This window comes from Notolepis coatsorum, assembly GCF_963971535.1.
Source record: "Notolepis coatsorum genome assembly, chromosome: 8".
NCBI classification, from domain to species: Eukaryota; Metazoa; Chordata; class Actinopteri; order Aulopiformes; family Paralepididae; genus Notolepis; species Notolepis coatsorum.
The window spans coordinates 142078228-142104804 of NC_140172.1; the positions used below are offsets into that span (position 1 = coordinate 142078228).

Below are 26577 nucleotides of genomic sequence, written 5' to 3' on the forward strand. Positions count from 1 at the left end.
AAAATGTAAATGAATAAATGAATGAAAACTGTATTTAACAGATAAACAGTAAAAGGCACTCTGCAGGGATGTGATGTCATAATCAATCGTCACCTCACTAGAATAATATTTCCAACGTGAACCGCAAAGCTGAATTTTCACACAAAATGGACACGTTTTTAACTCGTCCATCGAAACAGGTTACAGTTACCAATACCAATTCAGTACCTTCCAGTACCAATTCGACCGCTGAGATTGCCCCAGTCAAACAGTGCAGCTGCAATGTTGTGTTCTCATGCTAAACCAGACTGGTATCATGTTGTGTGATTTTCTGTATTTAAAAAAAAAATACATGATTTTCTGTTTGAGAAATGGTCACACTATTGCTATATTTATTTATACATTTAGACCTGAAACGCCTGCTAATAATGCATTATATAGCCTGCATATACACACAAATGTGTTTCCCGGTTTCAATGGGTTAAATAAACGTTATTTTGAAAGCAAGCACTTTTGTCATCATTGTAGCAAAAAAGACAGGACCGGAAAAGTCTTTATCGTATGTAGGGGTGCCCTGGAATATTTTATTGGACACAGGGATGCCTTGGTAGCAGAAAGGTTGAGAACCCCTGCTCTAAGATATTGAGGGACAGTATTCTTGAGTATCCTGTGTGTCATGTTGAGTTTTATTTGAGAGACCCTCTCCTCAACCCTGAGCCATTTGAGGCTGTTAAAATGTGTCTGTGTAAGGTGAGTCCTGGGATCATTCTAACTAATTTGTTCTGAGCTGTGTAGCCTATCTTTTAGTGCTACTGTGATGCCAGTGTACCAGGAGGAGCATGCATAGTCATAATGACATTGGATCAGTGCCCCTGCCAGGACTTCCATTGCTGACCTGTTAATATAGGTGGACACTCTACCAAGAAATGTTATTCTCTGATTGATCTTTGTGACCACCTTTTGTGCCATGCTCACCCCTGATAAGATGTTGTCCAAAATACATCCTAAGTATGTGACTTCCTCCTTTGGTGTTACCTCGATATCTCCTACCACTACCTTGAACCCAGGACACCTCTTAAGTCGGACACTATAAGACACATCGTTTTATATAGGGACACTATAGGGACATGTCCTACCAAAGACACATAGTTTTATATAGGGACAATAGGGACATGTCCTACCAAAGACACATCGTTTTATATAGGGACACTATAGGGACATGTCCTACCAAAGACACATCGTTTTATATAGGGACAATAGGGACATGTCCTACCAAAACACATCGTTTTATATAGGGACAATAGGGACATGTCCTACCAAAGACACAGTTTTATATAGGGACACTATAGGGACATGTCCTACCAAAGACACATCGTTTTATATAGGGACACTATAGGGACATGTCCTACCAAAGACACATCGTTTTATATAGGGACACTATAGGGACATGTCCTACCAAAGACACATAGTTTTATATAGGGACACTATAGGGACATGTCCTACCAAAGACACATCGTTTTATATAGGGACACTATAGGGACATGTCTTACCAAAGACACATATAGGGACACTATAGGGACATGTCCTACCAAAGACACATAGTTTTATATAGGGACACTATAGGGACATGTCCTACCAAAGAAAGACACATATTTTTATATAGGGACAATAGGGACGTCCTACCAAAGACACATAGTTTTATATAGGGACAGTATAGGGACATGTCCTACCAAAGACACATCATTTTATATAGGGACACTAGGGACATGTCTCGACCAGGGGCGGGGCTAGGGGGTGGCTACTTGGGCTCAAGCCCTGAATGTTTTCTGAAAAGCCCTGAATCTACTTCAAATTATTTTTTTTGACAATTAATTATTGTTACATGAAAATGTGTTTGCACCAGATTTATCAGAAGCTAATTTCCATGTGTAGTCTATCCAGCTGCTAACTGTATTTGAGTGAGTTAAGTCTTATGTTGTTATGGTGTTATGGTAGACTCAGACCTAAGCTTTAAATCACAATCAACAAGTTGACAAAAACATAATTCTTCCACCTTAGAAACATAGCTAAAGTACGGCCTTTATAAATCAAAAGGACGCTGAAAACCAGATCCATGCCTTTATCTCAAGCCGACTCGACTACTGTAATGCACTCCTTACCGGCCTCCCGAAAAAATACGATGATAACTATTTTATTGCAATGCACTATTGCATTATTTTATTCTATTTTACTAACTATATTATTGCACTGCACTATTTTACTTTGTATCAGTGATAATCAAACCGTAAACAAAGACGCCTATTAACACTTTCAGCGCCAGATGGCGCTGTTTACTGTTACTGTTGAAAGGCCAGCGCCTTTTAACATGGGGATAACGTGGCTGTGTTTGCAGGCCTAAAGCTATATTATATATTATAGCTATGGATCTAATAATATAGTCGATTGTCATTGAGTTTCTTCCGGTCAAGATGCAAAAAACAGATCATTTTTCCATCCATACATTTCCGTTTTATACCGTCGTGAATATGAGTGTAGTTTCAGGGTGGTCTGGTCTCATTTCCAAAATGCTTCGTAATGGCCGCCAACGTGTATTCTAGTAAACGCGTTATCGTTTCTTCCCTGGACTAGCTACTGTTCTCAAATCAAATTTAGATGATTGGTATTGTTTCATCATGGATGCATGAAGGGGGGGGGGGGGGGGGGCTTTGATTGCAACCAACGGAACACGCCACGCCCCGATCAGCATGAAGGCATTTTCGGATCAACGCAATATTGATACCATATAGTCCTTACCTTGACCAGGATCTGTCACGAAATGAATATTCCAATTATCTGATTGCCATTCCAAGTACTGATGTCGATCAAGGTGCCAACGTAATCCAGCATTGAACATGAACCCGACCCTCGTCGATGCATGCGTTATAAGGGTTTGGCTTGACCGAGTAGTTAGACCCCGCCCGCAGGCCGCAGCTCGGCCCAGACACCAAGCCACATCGTTTCAAATGGAGTGCAATAGCGGCCGCAAGGCATTAGGCGGCGGTATTGGACTTTTGAGATCTCAGACCCATCCCCAGTGATAACACAGGCTGCCGGCATGTCTTTATGAATGGAAATATCAAATAAAAGAAACAACGATGAAAATCCAACTATACTCTGGTTTTCGGGGGTCCTGGCACTCAACGTTCGGCGAGTTAACCCTAGATCTTAGATCCTAATATGAAAAACGATGTGATTTAATGTTCTATGTCTTACCTTGACTTTGTCTATTTTGCTGCTATCTATTTCATGCTTTATGTCTGCACTTTATGCATTGCTCTTGATCTGCCAATGTTGTGATCATTTTATGCCTCTTTTTTACTGCTGTGAAGCACTTTGAGCTGCAATTCTTGTATGAAAGGTGCTATACGATACAATACATACATACAATACATACAATTATTATTATTATTATTATTATTATTATTATTATTATTATTATTATTATTATTATTATTATTATTATTATTATTATTATTATTATTATTATTATTATTATTATTATTATTATTATTATTATTATTATTATTATTATTATTATTATTATTATTATTATTATTATTATTATTATTATTATTATTATTATTATTATTATTATTATTAATTATTATTATTGTTTGCTTCATTAATTAAAGGGTGTGAATTTAAGTGTTCTCTTTTTGTCCGCTTTAAGGTGAGGGTATAAGTTAAAGGTTGTGGTGTCGAAGTACAAAAATTCCTATCTGGGCTGGGCCCCGGATCTCCTACAATCCTAAATCCGCCCCTGGTCTCAACCAAAGACAAATCGTTTTATATAGGGACACTAGGGACATGTCTCGACCAAAGACACATCGTCTTATATAGGGACACTAGGGACATGTCTCTACCAAAGACACATAGTTTTATATAGGGACACTATAGGGACATGTCTCGACCAAAGCCACAGAAGCACAAATTGTCCCTACCAAGGAAATTGCAGAGTATAATAATCCACAACATCGCAGTCTTGCAAAACAGAGCTTTTTTATCGCGAAAGTGTAGGTTGACAAGCTGTGTCAGGAACTTTTCAGCAAGAAAACAGGATCAACTGATGGTCTTTGTAGCAAAAGAAAACTGTATTTACACTCAAATGAGAAACAATAAATAAAAAGTATTTACACTCAAATGAGTGCAAAGAAAAACTGTATTTACACTCAAATTAGTGTAAAAAAAACTTTGTTTTAAGTGTCCCCAGCGAAGCTCAAATTAAACCTAGGTCTCTGCAAGACATCTATGTATGAATGTTTAAAAACAAAAATATATCTGTTCATTTGACATATATACTGCATATATATTACATATTACAAAAGATAATAAAAAAAAGACAACAAAAAGAGAAACAGATAAACAAACATATTTAAACCACTCTTTGAGCCTACTTGGCCAATAGTGTTTCCATTCTTAATCTACTCTGATCCGAGTGCCGCCCACCAAAGTGAACAATGACACTTCACGAGAGACTCATACCCCCCCGACACATCACCAACCACCTCGGCCAGTCCTTCATACCAGCGGCCATCAGGCTCCACAACCGTGGGCAAGGACCACTGCCAGCAGCCGAAGAACTAACGGCAGCAGAACTCGCGAACTACTAGGAAACGGCACAGACTAAAACATATAACGTATGACCCATATCACGCCGGTTAGAGTACCTTGTGCATACTGCACTTGTGTATACTGTATACTTTATTTACTCATCATAGTACATATTCAGATGAAGTGTTTTTATTGACCATATTGTAATGTATAATATTACAGACCCTCATCTGCACCTTTGACTACACTGCCTACTTGGCTGGATCTGCGCTGACATGGCTGACATCATACCTCAATGACCGCTCCTACCAAGTGTCATGGAGAGGGACTCTGTCGGCCACCCGCCCCCTCCGGACGGGTGTCCCCCAGGGCTCGGTCCTAGGACCCCTTCTCTTCTCCCTCTACACTAAATCACTGGGTAACATTATCACGTCTCATGGCTTCTCATATCATTGTTATGCCGATGATACTCAACTCTTCCTCTCCTTCCCTCCCTCAGATATCCACGTCTCTGAGCGGATCTCGGCCTGTCTGTCCGACATCTCCGCCTGGATGACGACCAACCACCTCAAACTGAACCTAAGCAAAACAGAATTGCTCCACCTGCCGGCCAAATCCTCCCCCCTGACCGACCTCTCCATCACAGTCGAGAATGCAGCTGTGACCGCGTCGCCGACCGCCAAGAACCTTGGTGTTGTCCTCGACGACCAGCTGAACTTCTCTGCTCACATCGCAGCGACAACCAGAACCTGCAGATTCCTCCTGAGCAACGTCAGAAGGATACGCCCCTTCCTGACAAAAGAAGCCACCCAACTCCTCGTCCAATCAACAGTCATCTCCCGCCTCGACTACTGCAACGCACTGCTAGCTGGCCTCCCGGCCACTGCCACCAAGCCTCTTCAACTCATTCAAAACGCAGCGGCCCGCCTGATCTCAAACCTACCGAAGTCGGCCCATGTCACCCCACTTCTTAGGGACCTGCACTGGCTCCCCATTGCTGCACGTATCCGCTTCAAGGCCCTCGACCTAGCATACCGTGCGGCAAAGGGAACCGCTCCCGCCTACCTCCGGTCAATGGTCTCTAACTACACACCCTCAAGACCCCTACGCTCTGCATCTTCTGGCCGCCTCAGATCTACTCCTATCCAAGCTCCCGGAGGGTCATCAAAGAGAAGCCGCCTATTCTCAGTCCTTGCCCCACAATGGTGGAATGAACTACCCATCCCAGTTAGGACAGCCGAATCCCGTCCAATCTTTCGCCGTCGACTAAAGACTCACTTCTTCAACCATTATCTGAAATGATAAAAAAAAAAAAAAAAAAAAAATCTAACCCCGACTAACCTTAATGTCATGCACTTGTCCTAATAAACTAACCTACACTGTAACACGCAACACTTTGATGAACATTGTTACTCAGCTGATAGAGTTATACCCTTCTTGCTGTCTTGTCGCACAGAACTTGTAAGTCGCTTTGGATAAAAGCGTCAGCTAAATGACTAAATGTAAATGTAATGTACTTGCTCATATTATCATCATCTTATATTCAGAGTTAATTATTTCATTTACACTGCCTATTTTTTAAACTTTTCTACTGTACTATCATTGTATTGCCTATATTTATGTCTTTCTACTATTTCCCTGCCCGTACCTGTACCTCCCCTCCCCCCTCCCCCATGCTGCTATGATGCCTGAATTTCCCCAAGGGGATCAATAAAGGAATATCTTATCTTATCTCCAATCACACCATACAGCAGATGGTACAGCACAGTACCATGCATCATTCATGTAACAACTGTATCAACACATGTTTGATGAATGCAGGTTACCGTACCAACAGTCATGTGCATTCCCCTGGAATACTCAAACTCAGTAACGCGATTGGATTACTTTCAATCAGGGCTAATTTTGAGGTTCCTTTGACTCCAGAATCCATTCGATATTAAGCCTTAAGGTCCACCCTGCTTTTCTTTATCATAAATCGATCAATAGAGACCGTATTAGATCGCCAATTATCATATCATGGGGTATCATTGGAAAGCCACACCCATTGGCTACAACCCTGTGCAAAGATTTTCGAGATCGCCAAATGATTGACAGAGCTAGAGCCCCGGGAGTCGGGGGTGGTAATGTGTACTTTTGCGTACTTTGGGGCACGCCTCACATATCGGCATGTAACTCGAGAACCGCTGAGCGGATTTTGTCATCTGAAAGGGCAATCGACAGGCAACAAATAGGGCTTTAATTCCATCTATATATTGTATTAAAAGAAATGCACACCCGAGCCACTAGAGGTCGGCAAAGAATCGTCCACATGTGGGCCCTTGGATGTTAAGAGGTTAATGTAAAAAAAGAAAAGTGTAGCCAAGAGTAAAGACCATACCCCTATCAAAAACAGTAGTCAAAGTGTATATTTTCATTTTTACCGATGTTTTATACGATTTATCGGAAATACGAATTTATCGGAAAATGCTAATTATCGTAAAAACTGCAAGGAAATGACTAAATCCAGATTCACCCCTGCCATTGGAAACAGGAGCATTTTCCCTATCCATAGATGTATGATTTGGCCATAATAGGGTCAAGGTCAAGTTCAAGGTCAAATATGAATTTATAATTAAAATCGATTATCATTCATTACTGCATCTACAAATCCTTCTGTTTAATCATCTTTTCCGCGGTTCATTTGCTGAGATTTTTTTTACACATGATCTCAATAAGATGGTGAATGAGCTCAGTGAGCATTTTCTCGTGCCCCGCAGATTTAACATGATCAAAGATGCAAAAATCATAAATCATAATTCATATTCTCCTTTTCTTCATTACAATTTACTCAGCCTAGTAACAGACACAATATTTCTGACGCTGGAAATACATATACCCCCAGGTCCCTAGATGTTTCTAGATACCAAGAACATGCAAATTGACCTTGCAGAAGTGGAGCAATCTTCCATTTACTTAGGCATGTACCTTTAGGCGAAAACGGTCTACAGATTAACAGGTTACAAAGTCTTCAAAGGGTGTCATCATCATCTACGGCTAGTTTAAACTGCAATTCAACTTAATTCATAATCGATAACTGTGGTACAAACAGTTATCTCAAGATGTGTCCAATTACGTGTGTGTGCGTGTGCGCGCGCATGTGCGTGTGTGCGTGCGTGCGTGTGTGTGTGTGACGGATCATATTGGTCTGCGTTGTGTTTGATGTTAAATGTAATGTCCTGAGGGGGAGTCGAACAGGGGGCTCCCGCGTCCGCGGGCGACGACACAGGCCGCTGCACTAAGAAGTGAATTCACTCCTAACTACCGTACCCATGCGTCTGTTAACCCTGTTATGGGGATGTGAGTTTAATTTACCAGCCCGCACTGCCACAGTCACTCGTCAACACACCTGTTTCCGTGACTGTGGACATCCCGGGCTTCCCCGTTACACTCACCTCCCTAAACTCACACCCCTCAGGACATCCGGGTCACGGCACCACTGTGACGGATCATATTGGTCTGCGTTGTGTTTGATGTTAAATGTAATGTCCCGAGGGGGAGTCGAACAGGGGGCTCCCGCGTCCGCGGGCGATGACACAGGCCGCTGCACTAAGAAGTGAATTCACTCCTAACTACCGTACCTATGCGTCTGTTAACCCTGTTATGGGGAAGTGAGTTTAATTTACCAGCCCGCACTGCCACAGTCACTCGTCAACACACCTGTTTCCGTGACTGTGGACATCCCGGGCTTCCCCGTTACATGTGTGTGTGTGAAGAATCCTAGAAGTTGGCTGTACGTTTGACTACAGTCTAGAAGAAGCCTTTACAACCAAAATATAGTATCAACTGTTAGAGCATACCATATCACAACTGGGCTACAACTGTAAACTTTTGGTCTTCATATTTGGAAGCCTGGGTCATGTTCATAAGTTGGGTGTTAGAGGCCTTCAGATGGCCGGTCTTCCGAAGAGAAGAGCCAAACAGTTAGCAAGATATTGCTCAGTGTCAGCTATTATTGGCAGCCGAGCAATTTGGAGAAGACGCTGCTATCTGTATCCATGAGCTGTCAGGTTCATCATCCATGTCTGTGTGTGTAACTTTGGTTGCCATTGTCAATTTGGGCACACATGTATCAGATTAACCCACAATGTACAAGTGCACTGATAATATTTGTGTCCTTTAAACATTGTCTTTATGTGGACATAAATAAATATTCTAAATTTGTTAATTGGTAAACAAGGTTGTTGTGTAAAACCAAGGCAGTGATCAGGAGAGACTGATATGATTTCATTAAAAAAAAATTGTTTTGTACACTAATTGCAAGTTATGCAAATGTAACAAATCCGAAACTGCATAGTGCACTTTATTATTAGTTACTTTATTAATTCATATCTTTGTGAGGTTACTGTTTTATAATTTACATTACATTGAAAAGATACAAAGATATATTTTTAAAGCTAGATTTTCTAATAGAGGTTATTATTATTTAGAACATTAATTCATATTTCTTTTGTTATTTATTGTGTCCAGTAACGCAACGCAATGCTATGCTACACTACACAACACTATGCTACGCAACACTACACAACACTATGCTATGCAACGCTACACAAAGCAATGCTACGCTACACTACACAATGCAATGCTACGCTATGCTACACAACGCAAAGCTATGCTACGCTACACAACACAATGCTACGCATCGCTACACAACACTATGCTATGCAATGCTACACAACACTATGCTACACAAGTTAACACAACGCTACACAACGCAATGCTACGCTACACTACACAATGCAATGCTATGCTACGCTACACAACGCAATGCTATGTTACACTACACAACAGTATGCTATGCAACGCTACACAACACTATGCTACGCAGCGCTACACAACGCAATGGTACGCTACACAACGCAATGCTATGCTACTCTACACAACGCAATATGCTACACAACACTATGCTATGCAACGCTACACATAGGGTTGCCACCCGTCCCGTAAAATACGGAATCGTCCCGTAATTGGAAACTAAAAGAGGCGTTCCGTATTGAACTGATACGGGACGCACTTCGTCCCGTATTTTAAGGTTGCCAGTATTGTGAGAGAAATGAGCCAGCCGACCTACAAAAACAAGCAAAATTGTGTCCAAAAGTTGCGGAAAATAAACAGACTTAGCAACTCTGGTATGATGGGCGTGCGCTCAGCAGCTCACGACCAATGAGAAGTCGCGCTTTCACGTTGCTAAAATGTTCTGTGCGGTCTTCTGCTCAGCTCAGTCACTGCATCACTGGGCTGTTTGAATACAGCAGACACTACTCCACCACCACATCCTAAAAAGACAAAACGCCTCCAGAAGTACAGTACAGACGTGAGTGGGAAGAGGCAAACTCCTCGCTTGATAGCGTCAATGGAGATACTGCAAAGTATGTAGGTGTGTGTTTTCTGTGGCGCATGGTGGACTGACTGACGTCGAACAGCATGCCTCAGGAGAACAAAAATATTCCCGAAATATAAGAACTCAAAGGACCCAAGCACAGGTGTCCCAGTTCTTCATGACTGAAACATCTCCTGAGATTGATTCAGTATGGGATATTACATCTTATTTATCTGGTTGTGTTTTTAATGTCAGTATTTCTATTTACCTGCCCTGGCAGCCAGGAGCCTATACATATTGGCTGCTGATGTGGGCATAGTCTAGGCTATTTCAGTTGACTAATATGGTTGATTGTTCATTAATGTTGAGTTTTTAAAGTCTAATAAATAAACATGTATTTATATTAATCAATATAATTAAATAGTGTGCCCATTTAAACTCTTTATGTTGTTATGCTCATCTGAAAAACGGAATTATTCATAATGGATTAACAGTTAATAAATACATAAATAATATAATTAATAAATACATAAATGCAAAAATACTTAAATAAATACTTAAAACATAAATAAATAGTGTTCAGACAACAATATAAAAGTCATACTGTTCAATTTCATTTCATTTAAATTGTATCATCCCATTCCTCCCCTCTAGGTTACTGCAGCTGAGGTGACACATAAACACAACCTCAGCTACAACTTGTTTTCTATGCATTTCAGGAGTTTGGGGGGCTGGCTCCCCTAAATAATGAAATAACATAACCATAACCCTAACCCTAAAACCGAAATAAAGTAAAAAAAAAAAAAAAAAATTACAAAATCCGCCCATTTGCGCCCAAAAAACGGCCAAAAAGAATTCTCTTGCGCGCTTTGCGCACGCTCGCGGAAAGGTGTCCCTTATTTCGATTAGTGAAAGATGCCAACCCTAGCTACACAACACTATGCTACGCAACGCTACACAACTCAATGCTACGCTACACAACACAACGCTATGCTATGCTATGCTACGCTACACAACGCAATGCTATGCTACGCTACACAACACTATGCTATGCAACGCTATACAACGCAATGCTACGCTACGCTACACAATGCAATGCTACGCAACGCTACACAACGCAATGCTACGCAACGCTACACGACGCAATGCAGAGTCATGTTGTGAACTTGTGAACAGAGGGTCAGAGAGTTGTGTTGTGACCAGAGGGTCATGGTGTGAACAGAGGGTCATGGTGTGAACAGAGGGTCAGAGGGTCATGGTGTGAACAGAGGGTCATGGTGTGAACAGAGGGTCATGGTGTGAACAGAGGGTCATGGTGTGAACAGAGGGTCAGAGGGTCATGGTGTGAACAGAGGGTCATGGTGTGAACAGAGGGTCATGGTGTGAACAGAGGGTCATGGTGTGAACAGAGGGTCATGGTGTGAACAGAGGGTCAGAGGGTCATGGTGTGAACTGTGTGAACTGTTCATGGTGTGAACTGTGAATGCTATGCTACGCTACACAACACTATGCTATGCAACACTACACAACACCGAAAGGTCTTCACCCCAACTCAAACAGTCTCACTCAGACGCAACCTACCCTCCCTATCCCCCTCCACCCTCTCCTCTGACATACTATCCGCTCTACCTTTGAGTGACACCTTCTCTGCTCTCTCCACAGAGATGGCAACCTCCACCCTCCTTTCAGCCCTTGCAACCTCCTTCAACAAGCTCTGTCCCCTCGTTGAGAAACCTGCCCGCCGTTCCCCACCCAGTCCATGGCTGACAGATCCAGTGAGAGAACAAAGACAGGTCCTGAGAGCAGCTGAAAGGAAGTATAGAAAGTCACGCCTCACTGCTGACATCGACACATATCACAACCTCTTGTTAACATTCTCCAAAACCATCACTAATGCCAAAGCTTCTTTCTTCCACCATAGGATCGAGGCCTCTGCCAAGAATCTTCGCAAACTGCATGCTACCATGTCCTCCCTCCTCACTCCCCCCCCACCCCCCCCTCCCTCATCTTTCTCTGCCGAAGACTTTGCGATCTTCTTTGAGGAAAAAGTGGAGAACATCCGCAGCTCCTTCTCCCAACCCCCACCCATTCCAAATGTTGAATCGAGAACCTCATCCTTCACTCTGTCATCTTTCTCTCCCATTACAGAAGCAGAGACCCTGACACTGGTAACGTCAAACCGTCCGACTACTTGCCAGCTGGACCAGCTACCCTCCCCACTCCTCCAGACCATAGCACCAGACATCCTCCCATTCCTAACTGCAACCATCAACTCCTCACTCAACTCGGGGGTGGTCCCCACCTCCCTAAAACAAGCCAGAGTCACGCCGCTCATAAAAAAACCAACCCTGAACCCTACCGTCATAGGCAACTACCGTCCTGTCTCTCTTCTCTCCTTCCTTTCTAAAACACTTGAACGTGCTGTATCCAACCAACTTACTGCTTATCTCTTACAGAATGACCTCCTAGACCCTAATCAGTCAGGCTTCAGGACTGGTCACTCCACAGAGACAGCCCTCATTGCAGTCACAGAGGCACTTCACTTAGCAAAAGCGAAAGGCCTCTCCTCTGTCCTGATTCTCCTAGATCTATCTGCAGCCTTCGACACAGTCAACCTCCAGATCCTCCTTGCGGCCCTCGCAGGAATGGGAGTGGCTGGCTCTGCGCTGACATGGCTGTCATCATACCTCAATGACCGCTCCTACCAAGTGTCATGGAGAGGGACCCTGTCGGCCACCCGCCCCCTGCGGACGGGTGTCCCCCAGGGCTCGGTTTTAGGACCCCTTCTCTTCTCCCTCTACACTAAATCACTGGGTAACATTATCACGTCTCATGGCTTCTCCTACCATTGTTATGCCGACGATACTCAACTCTTCCTCTCCTTCCCTCCCTCAGATATCTACGTCTCTGAGCGGATCTCGGCCTGTCTGTCCGACATCTCAGCCTGGATGACGTCCAACCACCTCAAACTGAACCTAAGCAAAACAGAATTGCTCCACCTGCCGGCCAAATCCTCCCCCCTAACCGACCTTTCAATCACAGTCGAGAATGCAGCTGTGACTGCGTCCCCGACCGCCAAGAACCTTGGTGTTGTCCTCGACGACCAGTTGAACTTCTCTGCTCACATCGCAGCGACGACCAGAACCTGCCGATTCCTCCTGAGCAACGTCAGAAGGATACGCCCCTTCCTGACAAAAGAAGCCACCCAACTCCTCGTCCAATCAACAGTCATCTCCCGCCTCGACTACTGCAATGCACTGCTCGCTGGCCTCCCGGCCACTGCCACTAAGCCTCTTCAACTCATTCAGAACGCAGCAGCCCGCCTGATCTCAAACCTACCGAAGTCGGCTCATGTCACCCCACTTCTTAGGGACCTGCACTGGCTCCCCATTGCTGCACGAATCCGCTTCAAGGCCCTCGACCTAGCATACCGTGCGGCAAAGGGAACCGCTCCCGCCTACCTCCGGTCAATGGTCTCTAACTACACACCCTCAAGACCCCTACGCTCTGCATCTTCTGGCCGCCTCAGACCTACTCCTATCCAAGCTCCGGGAGGGTCATCAAAGAGAAGTCGCCTATTCTCAGTCCTTGCCCCACAATGGTGGAATGAACTACCCACCCCAGTTAGGACAGCCGAATCACGTCCAATCTTTCGCCGTCGACTAAAGACGCACTTCTTCAACCATTATCTGAATTAAAAAAATAAAAAATAAAAAAATCTAACCCTAACTAACCGTACTGTCATGCACTTGTCCTAATAAACTAACCTACACTGTAGCACTCAACACTTTGATGAACATTGTTGCTCAGCTGATAGAGTTGTGCCCTTCCTGATGGCTTGTCGTACAGAACTTGTAAGTCGCTTTGGATAAAAGCGTCAGCTAAATGACTAAATGTAAATGTAAATGTAAACAACACTATGCTATGCAACGCTACACAAAGCAATGCTACGCTACACTACACAATGCAATGCTACGCTATGCTACACAACGCAAAGCTATGCTACGCTACACAACACAATGCTACGCATCGCTACACAACACTATGCTATGCAATGCTACACAACACTATGCTACACAAGTTAACACAGCGCTACACAACGCAATGCTACGCTACACTACACAATGCAATGCTATGCTACGCTACACAACGCAATGCTATGTTACACTACACAACAGTATGCTACGCAACGCTACACAACACTATGCTACGCATCCCAACCCCACCCCACCCACCCAACTCACCCCCATGTACAGTTTCTACGTCAAATGTATATACACTCTTTTTCTGGACACTTTTTGTATCACAAACAGTACTGTATTTGCAAATCTGATATGTCATAAATGTATAGATGTAGCAGTACTGTCTATCTGTATGTCATGTATGTCATATATGTTATGATGAATTGAAAATGGGGGACCCTGATGTAAACAAGACGAAAGTCTTTCTCTGGTCTGCATCCCCTTAACAATTGTATGTATTGAGCTGTACTGTACTGTACCCATTCTGCAATCTGTTAATAAACTTTTCAATCAATCAATCAATCAATGGTGTGAACAGAGGGTCAGAGAGTCATGGTGTGAACAGAGGGTCAGAGGGTCATGGTGTGAACAGAGGGTCATGGTGGTGTGAACAGAGGGTCAGAGGGTCATGGTGTGAACAGAGGGTCAGAGGGTCATGGTGTGAACAGAGGGTCAGAGGGTCATGGTGTGAACAGAGGGTCAGAGGGTCATGGTGTGAACAGAGGGTCAGAGGGTCATGGTGTGAACAGAGGGTCAGAGAGTCACTTTGTGAACAGAGTGTCAGAGGGTCATGGTGTGAACAGAGGGTCAGAGGGTCATGGTGTGAACAGAGGGTCAGAGGGTCATGGTGTGAACAGAGAGTCATGGTGTGAACAGAGTCAGAGAGTCATGGTGTGAACAGAGGGTCAGAGGGTCATGGTGTGAACAGAGGGTCAGAGGGTCATGGTGTGAACAGAGGGTCAGAGGGTCATGGTGTGAACAGAGGGTCAGAGGGTCATGGTGTGAACAGAGGGTCAGAGGGTCATGGTGTGAACAGAGAGTCATGGTGTGAACAGAGTCAGAGAGTCATGGTGTGAACAGAGAGTCATGGTGTGAACAGAGTCAGAGAGTCATGGTGTGAACAGAGGGTCAGAGGGTCATGGTGTGAACAGAGGGTCAGAGGGTCATGGTGTGAACAGAGGGTCAGAGGGTCATGGTGTGAACAGAGGGTCAGAGAGTCATGTTGTGAACAGAGGGTCAGAAGGTCATGGTGTGAACAGAGGGTCAGAGGGTCATGGTGTGAACAGAGGGTCAGAGGGTCATGGTGTGAACAGAGGGTCAGAGGGTCATGGTGTGAACAGAGGGTCAGAGGGTCATGTTGTGAACAGAGGGTCAGAGGGTCATGGTGTGAACAGAGGGTCAGAGAGTCATGTTGTGAACAGAGGGTCAGAAGGTCATGGTGTGAACAGAGGGTCAGAGGGTCATGGTGTGAACAGAGGGTCAGAGGGTCATGGTGTGAACAGAGTCAGAGAGTCATGTTGTGAACAGAGGGTCAGAGGGTCATGGTGTGAACAGAGGGTCAGAGAGTCATAGGCTGGTAAAGATATGCCTTCTAAAATGTCTAAACGGAAGTACAGGAAGTACAGGCTACAGGCTTTCCGGTTTCGACAAAACAATTATAGAAACGTGTGAAGTGCACAATATTTCCTCGTTTAAGCCACTGCAGCGGCTTTGCCTGAAGAATTTACTACATGACCGGGACATCAGCTTGTTTGCCGACAGGATTCGGGAAACGTTTGGTCCGTTCGGAGGCAGCTTCCAGGGGAAGTACATACACCGGAAATTCTACCCCACAGACACTTTCGGCAGTAGTTCTTTACCAGGCTTTATCTCACGGAGATAAAACTGGGAACGAGGTTACTCACGCTGTGACACTGGGATTGACAGGAGTCGCTGTTGTCGCTGGAGTTCTTCTTGTCCCCTTCTGAGCACAGACCGCTCTGGACGGCCTTGAACAGCACCGGGTTCATGTCCCCGTACTCCCCTGACGCCACCTCCATGACTGGTGATGACACGAAGAGGACACGTTAGGAAAGGAAAGGAAAGGAAGGGAAGGGAAAGGAAAGGAAAGGAAAGGAAGGGAAGGTAAGGGAAGGTAAGGGAAGGGAAGGGAAGGGAAGGGAAGGGAAGGGAAGGGAAGGGAAGGGAAGGGAAGGGAAAGGAAAGGAAGGGAAGGGAAGGGAAGGGAAGGGAAGGGAAGGGAAGGGAAGGGAAGGGAAGGGAAGGGAAGGGAAGGGAAGGGAAGGAAAGGAAAGGAAAGGAAAGGAAAGGAAAGGAAAGGAAAGGAAAGGAAAGGAAAGGAAAGGAAAGGAAAGGAAAGGAAAGGAAAGGAAAGGAAAGGAAAGGAAAGGAAAGGAAAGGAAAGGAAAGGAAAGGAAAGGAAAGGAAAGGAAAGGAAAGGAAAGGAAAGGTAAGGTAAGGTGTATTGTTTTATTGTGTCATTTTCAGTGTTGGGCAAGTTACTTTTAAAAAGTAACTAGTTACAGTTACTAGTTACTTCTTCCAAAAAGTTACTAAATTACTTACTATGTTACACATTATAAAAGTAACTAGTTACTTAAAAAAGTAACTATTGTGTTACTTACAAGTAATTTGTTTACATAAACAACATACACAAATCTAAACTATTTTAATGTTGCTGTGGGACAAAGTGAGACTAGCCTCCAATCAAATGCCATGTATGTAGATATTATAATTACTATGTTTATATAGTGGATCATACAAATACAAACACAATGTTTTGGAACTTTTTATATGTATTGCCCCTCAACAGGCCACAACTGGGCAACATTAAAGTATGCTTGTTAACACTTTGATCGCCATGGTTAAATTCATAATTTACCATCCCTCGCCAGCTCTATTTGTCTATGGAGAAGTTCCCCTTCTTTGCAGGGCTATAACTTTTTAAATTGTATTGCTAAATTGACATTATTATGGCCCATTCAATGTCCTATATCTATTATTCAGGGTGTAGCAACGTTATACTTTTTCATTCACATATTCATACTAAAATACGGTCTAAAGTATAAGTATGTTTTTATCGTTTTCTGCAGCTTTCTCCAGAACTTGATTTATAGCCCTAAATGCATTATATTGATGATGAAATACAGTTTGATAGCGATCGGTGCCAGATAAAAAATGTCAACTGGACGTAGTTCTAGAAGTTACTATGTATGATCTGATGTTGACTGGATGGGCGGGGGGTCGTTTATAATTCCGTGGGCAACGTTATATCATTCATCTAGTGTGGGTGATATGATCATCAGAGCAGTTAGTATCGAACACATTGAAAAATAACGCTGGGACTCACGGTGGCTTTCTCGCGCCGTTGGGGGATGAGCGTGGAACAGAATATTTTCTATTATGGGATGTAGAAATACCCGATCCATTTCCAGGTTGTATAATAGTATATACGTCCAAATCATGTTGTTTATCGAGTTATTTGCACCGATCGATGTTCACTGTGTCAAGATGGAGTCTCTCTAACGATAGCGAGTGCCCGGACGAAATATGGGTGAGCACCACTTCATCCACAGATCACTTCCTGTTGGGCGATCTGCCGATCGGCCACCAGATGGCGCTCTTGAACTGTTAGATAGTTGAGTGAAGCTCAGCAGTATATCTCAGGTCCCCGGGGGAGAAATATGATTTCGATCACAGATTTTTGAAATATTGATATCAAAGACGTGTTACGGCGTCTTCGGCAGAATGAGCATGGCGGGGAATGACGAGTTACGGCGTTCCCGGCGATTAAAGTGTTAAGCACTATACCAAAAATAAATAACAAATATATACTGATTGATTGAACATTTTAATTAACAGATTGCAGAATGGGTACAGTACAGTACAGCTCAATACACACAATTGTTAAGGGGATGCAGATCAGAGAAAGACTTTCGTCTTGTTTACAAAAAGTACCCAGAAATTATACTTAAGTGAAAGTATGGGTACCGTCTCAAAATCTGACTCAAGTAAAAGTAAAAGTATCTGGCTAAAAACACACTTGAGTAAAAGTAAAAAAAAGTCCTACTTTTAAATGTACTTAAATACTAAAAAGTAAAAGTAATTTTTTTTGAAAGGGATAGACCAGGGGTCTCAAACTCATTCCATCGTGGGATTCGTGGGCCAAGTTTTCATTTTAACTACACATTGCACCAGGTGAGTTAGTTGAAGAGGTGAGCCAATTAGTGAAATCATCAGCTGGTGTTTAGGCAAGGCTGGAGTGAAACCAAGCATACACTCTGCCCACAATGGAATGTGTTCTACGATAGACAATGCTGAAATGAAAGAACAGAGGACACTTTTTTTGCATTACAATTATTTAATGCACTTCTCCATTGAAGGTAAACTAACATGGACAGCATTCACATCACAGCATGAATAATATCACAATATTAAAAACAGAATGGTGTATCCTGAATAATATCACAATATTAACCACAGCATACTGGATTATCCTGAATAATATCACAGTATTAAAGGCAGAATACTGGAGTACCCTGAATAATATCACAATATTAAAGACAGAATACTGGAGTACCCTGAATAATATTACAATATTAAAGACAGAATACTGGAGTACCCTGAATAATATCACAATATTAACCACAGCATAATGCAGATCTGACTGTCTATTCTTCTAATAGCAGGTGTTTAATCAAAGATCCCCGCTATAGTGTTGCACAAGGACCAATCAGCATGGGTATGGGCGGGTTCATTTTCCATTGATGGGGATTTGATTGGCTGTTTACCTGTGGTTGCTGGATTAATAACATTAACGTTAGTTCGGCCAGTTAAACAATTCAAATATACTAATTAAAATGGTTGGACTTGTGAGATTTGTACTTTGTACTTTGTAGGTCTGCATTTAAAATGTAAGGAGTAAAGAGTATGTTTTTTTTCTCTGAAATGTAATGGAGTAAAAGTACAAAGTATACAAACCTAATAATACTAGAGTAAAGTACAAATCCCCCAAAACAGTACTTAAGTATTGTAACAACGTACAATTACTCAAGTACTTTACACCCCTGCATCAGGGTCCCCCATTTTCAATTCATGACATTTATGACATACACAACATACAGATATAAGAATCTAATCTAATCATCTAAATAAATCTAATCATGACATTTAAGACATGCATGACATACAGATATATATATATATATATATATCTCTGAGCACCTGAAGACTGTGCTATTAAACCAGGAAGTGCAGCACTATGTCAGCAGAGTAGAGCCTCCACTACTGCAGTGCCCTGCGCTGCAACACAACTAACACAAGAGTGAACAAAAAACCCTCATGGACCCGCGGTCTGTCGTTGACTGCTCGCTTGTGTTGTTCGTTGGATTCGTTTTGGATTATTTGGGCTCGCCAAACAAACTATCAAAACGTACACGGACCCGCGCACCGCAGTCTCAACCTGACTGAACTCGCTTGTGTTGTCGCTGTGTGTCAGACTCTGGATGCTTTCGAACACCCGCCCACCTCTACCTCTGATTGGCTTACCATGACATTTTACTCAACCTCAGCCAATGGCACGCTGCCCACTAACAAGGAAGAACAGTATGCCTCTTGGCGCAGAGATCTGTCTGATGAAAAAAACAGCTTCAATCTTAGTAACGCGCCACATTTTTTGGCAGTAACGGTAATGGCATTAACACCTGTTCCCCCCCACAGGGTCGGTACCGACCCCTTTTGACATTATGATCATATAGGCATATTTTTATGAATGATGAAAATAATTAGCTATTTTAAAATCAACCGTTTTCAAGTATTAACATCACTACTATGTCACAAAAGCATGTAGAATGTAAAACGTTAGGTTGGCAATAGGTTAGCAATAAGTTAAAAGTGTCCTTATATCGTTTTAAGTTTTCTATTTGTGATCGTCTATCCGACCCGAAACCGGAAATGGACATTTTGAACCATGGGAATTGTAGTTTTTTTGCAGCCATTTTGTAGAGGATAGTCATAGCTGTCGGCCAGCATTGACATTTTTCCAAACTACATTTCCCTTCAAGTTCTATGGGGGTTCAAAGTTCAGAGTTGAATTATGAATATGTCAATAACTGTTATTATTCTTGATAATAAGCTACAAAACGTAACGATTTGACAAATATTGAAACGCAGTTAGTTTCTCCTCCCTATTGTTAGCATATAGGAACAACTAGATCTGAAATTAGTTTCAAAATGGTTGCACTATGAGAAAAATAAAAAAGTAGTTGATTACAGTAGATATTATTATCTGTTATTATGCATGCCTGGTGATACTAAATCCAATTGAACTCGGGCATTTGAAAGATACTATATGTATATATATATAAATGTGCGAATTGGCTATAATAAGGTCATGTATAAGCATATATTCTATATTCTATAATAATATTTCAAATTGCATTGGTCCGGATGGGAGAATTCAGTACTGTATATACAGAACCTTCGGTTTTATCATCTTCCCTTTATTAATTTCCTTAGATCTTTTGTACACATGATCTCAAGAGGGTACTGAACGAGGTCAGTGGCAGTTTTTTAAGTCTGGTCATTATTATCATGGTGTTATTCACTGTCAAAGATGAAAAGAAAAATCATAATTCATATTTTCCTTTGTTTCATCACAATTTAAGCAAGTCTAGTAATAGACACAATATTTCTGACACTGAGAATACATTCACTGAGGTCCATAGATGTACCTAGATACCAAGAATATGCAAATAGCCCTTGTAGAAGTGGAGCAATATTCCATTTACCTAGGTATACATTTTATGCAGATTTTCACCTGGGGTGGAACAGGGGGACTGACCTGGTTAAATAAAGGCTAAATAAAATGAAACCAATCACAATCCTCCAGGGCGGCGCTAAGCGACGGCACCCTTTGCAAAATAGTGTCACAGACAGCGGAAGGGGAGGAGAATTCAGACTGTCGGCCAATTCAGTCGGCCAATGGCAGCTTATACCCACCGTCTATATCCTGTGAGTCTGACTTATTTGTAGGTAATTTGCCAGAGTATACAGTGAAATATCACATTTGTCAGTATCCTTACAGTTGACTTGCTGGCACTGTGGAGGATTAATGGTTTAGAATTCCTTGGCACTGAGTGAGTGGAGGCCATTTGATATATTGACTGCTGGCTGTTAGACTCTCTGTCTTGTTCTTTTGGCTTCCTCGGAATGGTATCTTATAGGCTATGTTCACACTGCAGATGAAAGTGGCCCAAATCTAATTTATTTTCTCTACTATGTGTAGCAGTCTGGAAAATATGGTATATTATTCAGAACTGCTGACTGTGTTTATATCCCTTTTTGTACACAAAGACATTCTAACTAGTGTCATTGATTCACACGAGCAATGACACAAACGTCCCCTTCCGAAGAGCATTGGAATACGGATTATAAATGACAGTACTGATTCATATTCTACAATGCGTCTCCCCTTGTGACTGGCAGGCGGGACCTGCAGGGGGCAGTAGCAGGCAGAGAGTGGCGGAGAGAGCTGGGAGATGATAAAGGGAGGAGTCCAGCGGAAGTCGCTCTCTTCGGCAGTGAACTTGACAACGAGTAGTCGCAGCTAACGGGGCTCTGGATAGCCCTGTTGCTGTCGTTATGCCAGGGGGCCCCGTAAGAGGACAACGGGTGATAACGAGTACTGGCTAGTGGACACGATATCCTAGCAGTACCAGCGGTATTATATGAACAATGAGTGCAGAGCCAGGCACTAGCAATCGAGTTATAGCAGTTACAGTCTGCGGTATAGGTAACGTGCGGTTAAACAATTATCCAAGTCTTTAAGTACCGAGTTATAGTAGCTACAGTGTGCGGTATAGAGCGCGCGCCCCAGGACGAACGTGGGCCAACAACCAGTCTGCTCCGGCTGACTTCGACCAGACCTGCGACCGGCTGCCTGCGTTCAGCCTTCCCCGGAGGACTTCACTCAGATCTGCACCAGGCTGCCTGCGGCCGACGGGAGTTCCGCCCGTCCAACAGGGGTCGCCATCACTCAGTACATGCTCTCAGCCGGCGCTGCCTCTCTGCCTAGCTCCGCCTGCTGACATCCTCGCGAGAGCGTTCGACGGCGGCCATTTCAGATGAGTACAAATGAGCATTGATGCTCCCGATTCCATATACAGTACACAGTGTGGTGCAGCCCGCGGGCGAAAGTAACGTTGCTACTACCAGTTCATAGGGGTACCCCGAACAATATATGCCGGCATTAAGATAGGACTTTATAGGTATTTTGTGGGCTCACTCTTTTATTTCATTCCTTTTCTTTGAGCGTGATAAGGCGTGTATTTCATAAATAATTCCCGTTCAGTGAATCCCTTTATTCTCTTCCCTATGCTCCCCCTTCCTTCCCCATATTCTCAACCGGGGACAGTATGAGTGTAATTCCTTAGAGAAGGTAAATACTGTTTTCCGCCCAGACGTGGGCAGCGTTTAGTCTGGGTACCTGAGAGCACTTGGTGCCTGGGTGTAATACAATAATTGATTCATGCCATTGATTCATGCCATTGATTCATGCCAGTGTAATTATTGTATGGATACCCATGGTGCAGTAATCACCAGACATAGCATTGTTGTAACTAGGCTGAGTTACAATACATTCATCCAGAACGGGAGCACTGTGTGCGTGTCTTTTATTATTCCTAACCCTAACCTTAACCCTTTGATGCGGGTAATATATTTAACCTTAACCCCTTCCTATTCTACCTTCCATTTCTATTGTAAGGTTTCTGGTGTCACTAAGGGAGGGTACTGCTTGCGGGGGGAACCAAGTTATTTCTCTACCATCCGGTCATTAGGTGTGGGAGGGCAAAAGAGACAATCGTGGAGGGTGAGGGTGTGTTGGGGAGTACTGCTGACTGCTCCAGAGAGAGGGAGGAAGACCAGAGTACCGGACCAGGTTTGTAAATCCTGGGCCTCATACATCCCCACTGCCAGCCTCCAGTTGACGCTCCGGACCCCAAAGACGGAGGTGCAGCTGGCCAGAGTGCTACTGTGTCTCGCTACCTATTGACCGCACACCACAGTTCCCACGAAGCAGGGATAATCCACCCTGCTACATATGTACTATGTACTATGTGACTTAGATCTCAACAGTGTGAACGGCACAAATCACATGGAATCTGATCTTTTCTATTCTGATTTGGGCCACTTTCATAATGTGGTCCTAAATTAGATGCAAGTTAGATTTCTTTGCAATGTGACCTCAGTCTCAACAGTCATGTGACCTTCATGGCACTTTTAGATTGACATTTGTCTCAGGTTTGTACGTCCATCTCCTTTATTGTTCATTTGCGCATGCGGGTCAGTTCAGGACTGTGTGACCAGTTCACACTGGAATCTAATATTGGCCAAAAAAAAAAAATAATAATAATGTGAACAGCCAAACAAAAGAAATCGGATCTGAGCAATAACTCTGAATTGAGCACTAAGGCATGCAGTGCGAACGCAACCTTAGAATTATAGAACTCTATAGCTTTCACCAGCCAGCAGTTGCGACATCATCATTAGAATCTTTGCTACTGTACCGCAGAAAGGACACACACATACAAATACATTCTTGCACGCAACATGTCTGGCTGTGTCAACTTGTCAGCATGAAATAACCGCACCAGGACAGCTTAGCAAGTAGCTAATCAGACGTTGGCGCTTTTGGGATTCACACCCATTTATTATTAAAAACATGAAGTTAGAGGCCTATGACCATATGATTCATGTGAAACCAATAGATTCACAGCCACATCGTTACTAGAGAACTAGACCAGTTAACATTGTGCCGGACGGCAGGTGGACAGGAAGTGAAGTGAGTGACTGGCTCAAGTTAAATCTAATCAAACCTGTCGCTACATCAGGTACAAACAATGCAGCGCCACTTAGTGACCAAACACTTACTGAAGTCAGCAGGGTTGTGATAGGTGGGACAGTGAAGGCCCAGGATCTTCAGGTAGGGTATGAGGTAAGGGACTGTACCCTTGTATATACACTGGCCCTGACTGAGGATGTAGAGCTGCAGGAGATCAGGAGATGAGATAAGATGATCAAATAAGACAAGACAAGATAACTCAATTTATACTGTACCTACCTACTGCTTCCACTGTCTACAACTGCCCTGAATAAACTAGCTACCTACCTACTGCTTTCACTGTATACAACTGCCCTGAATAAACTAGCTACAGTACCTACTGCTTTCATTGTCTACAACTTCCCTGAATAAACTACAGTAGCTACCTACGTACTGCTTTCACTGCTTTCACTACAACTGCCCTGAATACACCTACGTACTGCTTTCACTGTCTACAACTGCCCTGAATAAACTAGCTACCTACCACTGCGTTCACTGTCTACAACTGCCCTGAATAAACTAGCTACTGTGGGAAATTATCATCAGGCTTGAGAACATTCAGTGACGTTGTACTTATTATTTACCTTATTGGGGATATTGATCTAAGTTAAAAGTTATTATCAAATGTTATTAGGTACAATCATTATCAATATAGAATATTGAGTATGAGTTATGACATTATGTAAGTTCATTATGTAAGTTCATTCTCCCCTTAGTTCAGTGGTGTATCTGTGTCAAGGCTGTACATTTGTACAGCTGTACATTTCCCTGGTTATCTCTGGGCCAGTGTTGGATTGGCCACCGACCACATACGCCTATGGACAGAGCCGAACATAAGAAGGGGGCCAGGGCATTAGCTCAGTCTCTCTGTGCGGTGTCTCCTTTCTGGTGGGACTCCACTCTCTTGGTCTGGAGTCACACATCCTCTATCTGTCTTTCTGGACTTCTATCTTTAATCTCTCTTTTCTCCATCTATTCTCTTATTTCCTACTATACTTCTCTATCCCCTTCCAGGTTATTCTTTCGTCATATCTTCTGTCATGTCATTAATGTCTGTTTAAGTGTTCCATGGACCACCCTCTACTGTACGTAAATATGATGTCATTCTAATTCTGATCATTTCAATAAAATACAAGACATATTGTTGAACTCTTTTCCCTGTGTCTAATATTCTATATCCTTTTGTCCTGATTTGAGGAGCAAACAAAATTACCCACATTATCTACTGCTTTCACTGTCTACAACTGCCCTGAATAAACTAGCTACCTACCTACTGCTTTCACTGTCTACAACTGTCCTGAATAAACTATACATTAATAAACTATACACCATAAACTAAAACTATAAACTAAACACAATACACAACGTATATTCTATCTATACAAACTATACAATACAAGGTATATGTTAGCAGCAGTGTGTGAGTGTAATACGTAAATGGACTGCATTTATATAGCACTTTTATCCAAAGCGTTTTACAATTTGTTCCTCACATTTTACCCATTCACTCACACATTGACAAACCGATGGCGGAGGCAACCATGCAAGCAGTCTCATCTCAATCATCGGGAGCAGTTAGGGGTTAAGTGTCTTGCTCAAGGACACTTCGACACGCTGCCCGGCAGGAGAGTTAGGTGTGCTTGTGTGTCAGTAGTCTGTTTGCCCGGTGGAAACAGTTCTCTTGGATGTGGACCTGAGACTGCGTGCGGTACCGTCTGCCAGACGGCATGAGCTCAAACAGACTTAAAGGATCGATAGGATCAATAGGAAGCTGCCGATCTTTGGCAACATTTTAGATGTCTTATTACACCTCAACAGAAATCAATAGTACTAAAAGAAACGCATGCCCCTCGACATGAAAAGGTCAAAGTATTAAAGGATCCTTTCCAGATGCAATAATTACTGCATTTATATAGCAGTTTTTTTTTATGTTTTTGTAGATTTTTATTGTTTTTACTACCGGGCAGTCTGGTAGAGAGAGAGAGAGAGGAAGAATGAGAGACAGAGCGGGGGGGGAGACAGTCGGCAAAGGACGCCGGGTCCGGTAATCGAACCCGGGTCGGCTGCTTCGCGACGCAGCACGTTACATGGTTCGCCAATTGGGCGCCCCTGTATAGCAGCTTTTATCCAAAGCGCTTTACAATTTACCCATTCACTCACACATTCACACATTCACACACCGATGGCGGAGGCAACCATGCAAGGTGCCAACCTGCTCATCGGGAGCAGTTAGGGGTTAAGTGTCTTGCTCAAGGACACTTCCATACACTGCCTCGGGAGGAGCGGGAATCGAACCGGGAACCTCGGGATTACCAGACGCCCGCTCTACCTCCCGAGCCACTGTCGCCCCTACATGTATTACTCCATGTGGTACCTTGTCAAACATCTCAAAGAGCTTGGCACTGGGCTGGTGGATGGTGCAGATGATTGTCCTTCCTCCCAGAGCCAGAGACTTCATGAGAGACACCACCTGGAAGCAGGACGCACTGTCCAGACCACTGACATGGGGACAGACAGACAGACAGACAGACAGACAGACAGACAGACAGACAGACAGACAGACAGACAGACAGACAGACAGACAGACAGACAGACAGACAGACAGACAGACAGACAGACAGACAGACAGACAGACAGACAGACACACACAGACACACAGACACACAGACACACAGACACAGAGACAGATGTAGACAGACACACAGACAGCAGTGTTCATTGCTCAATGTTTCAAAGCGCTTCACCCT

At 43.3% G+C, this 26577-nt stretch overlaps 1 protein-coding gene across 1 annotated transcript in view; it reads right to left on the reverse strand.

The window, feature by feature from the left end:
* LOC311233615 (ATP-binding cassette sub-family G member 4-like) overlaps nt 1-26577 on the reverse strand; it is a gene marked incomplete at both ends in the record, with an annotated part of 93849 nt that overhangs the window by 46411 nt on the left and 20861 nt on the right. The window contains 3 exons of the mRNA XM_084320582.1: nt 15855-15991; nt 23881-23995; nt 26205-26328. Of these exons, the coding sequence (XP_084176708.1) occupies nt 15855-15991; nt 23881-23995; nt 26205-26328 (376 nt within the window). The remainder of the gene's footprint in view (nt 1-15854; nt 15992-23880; nt 23996-26204; nt 26329-26577) is intronic.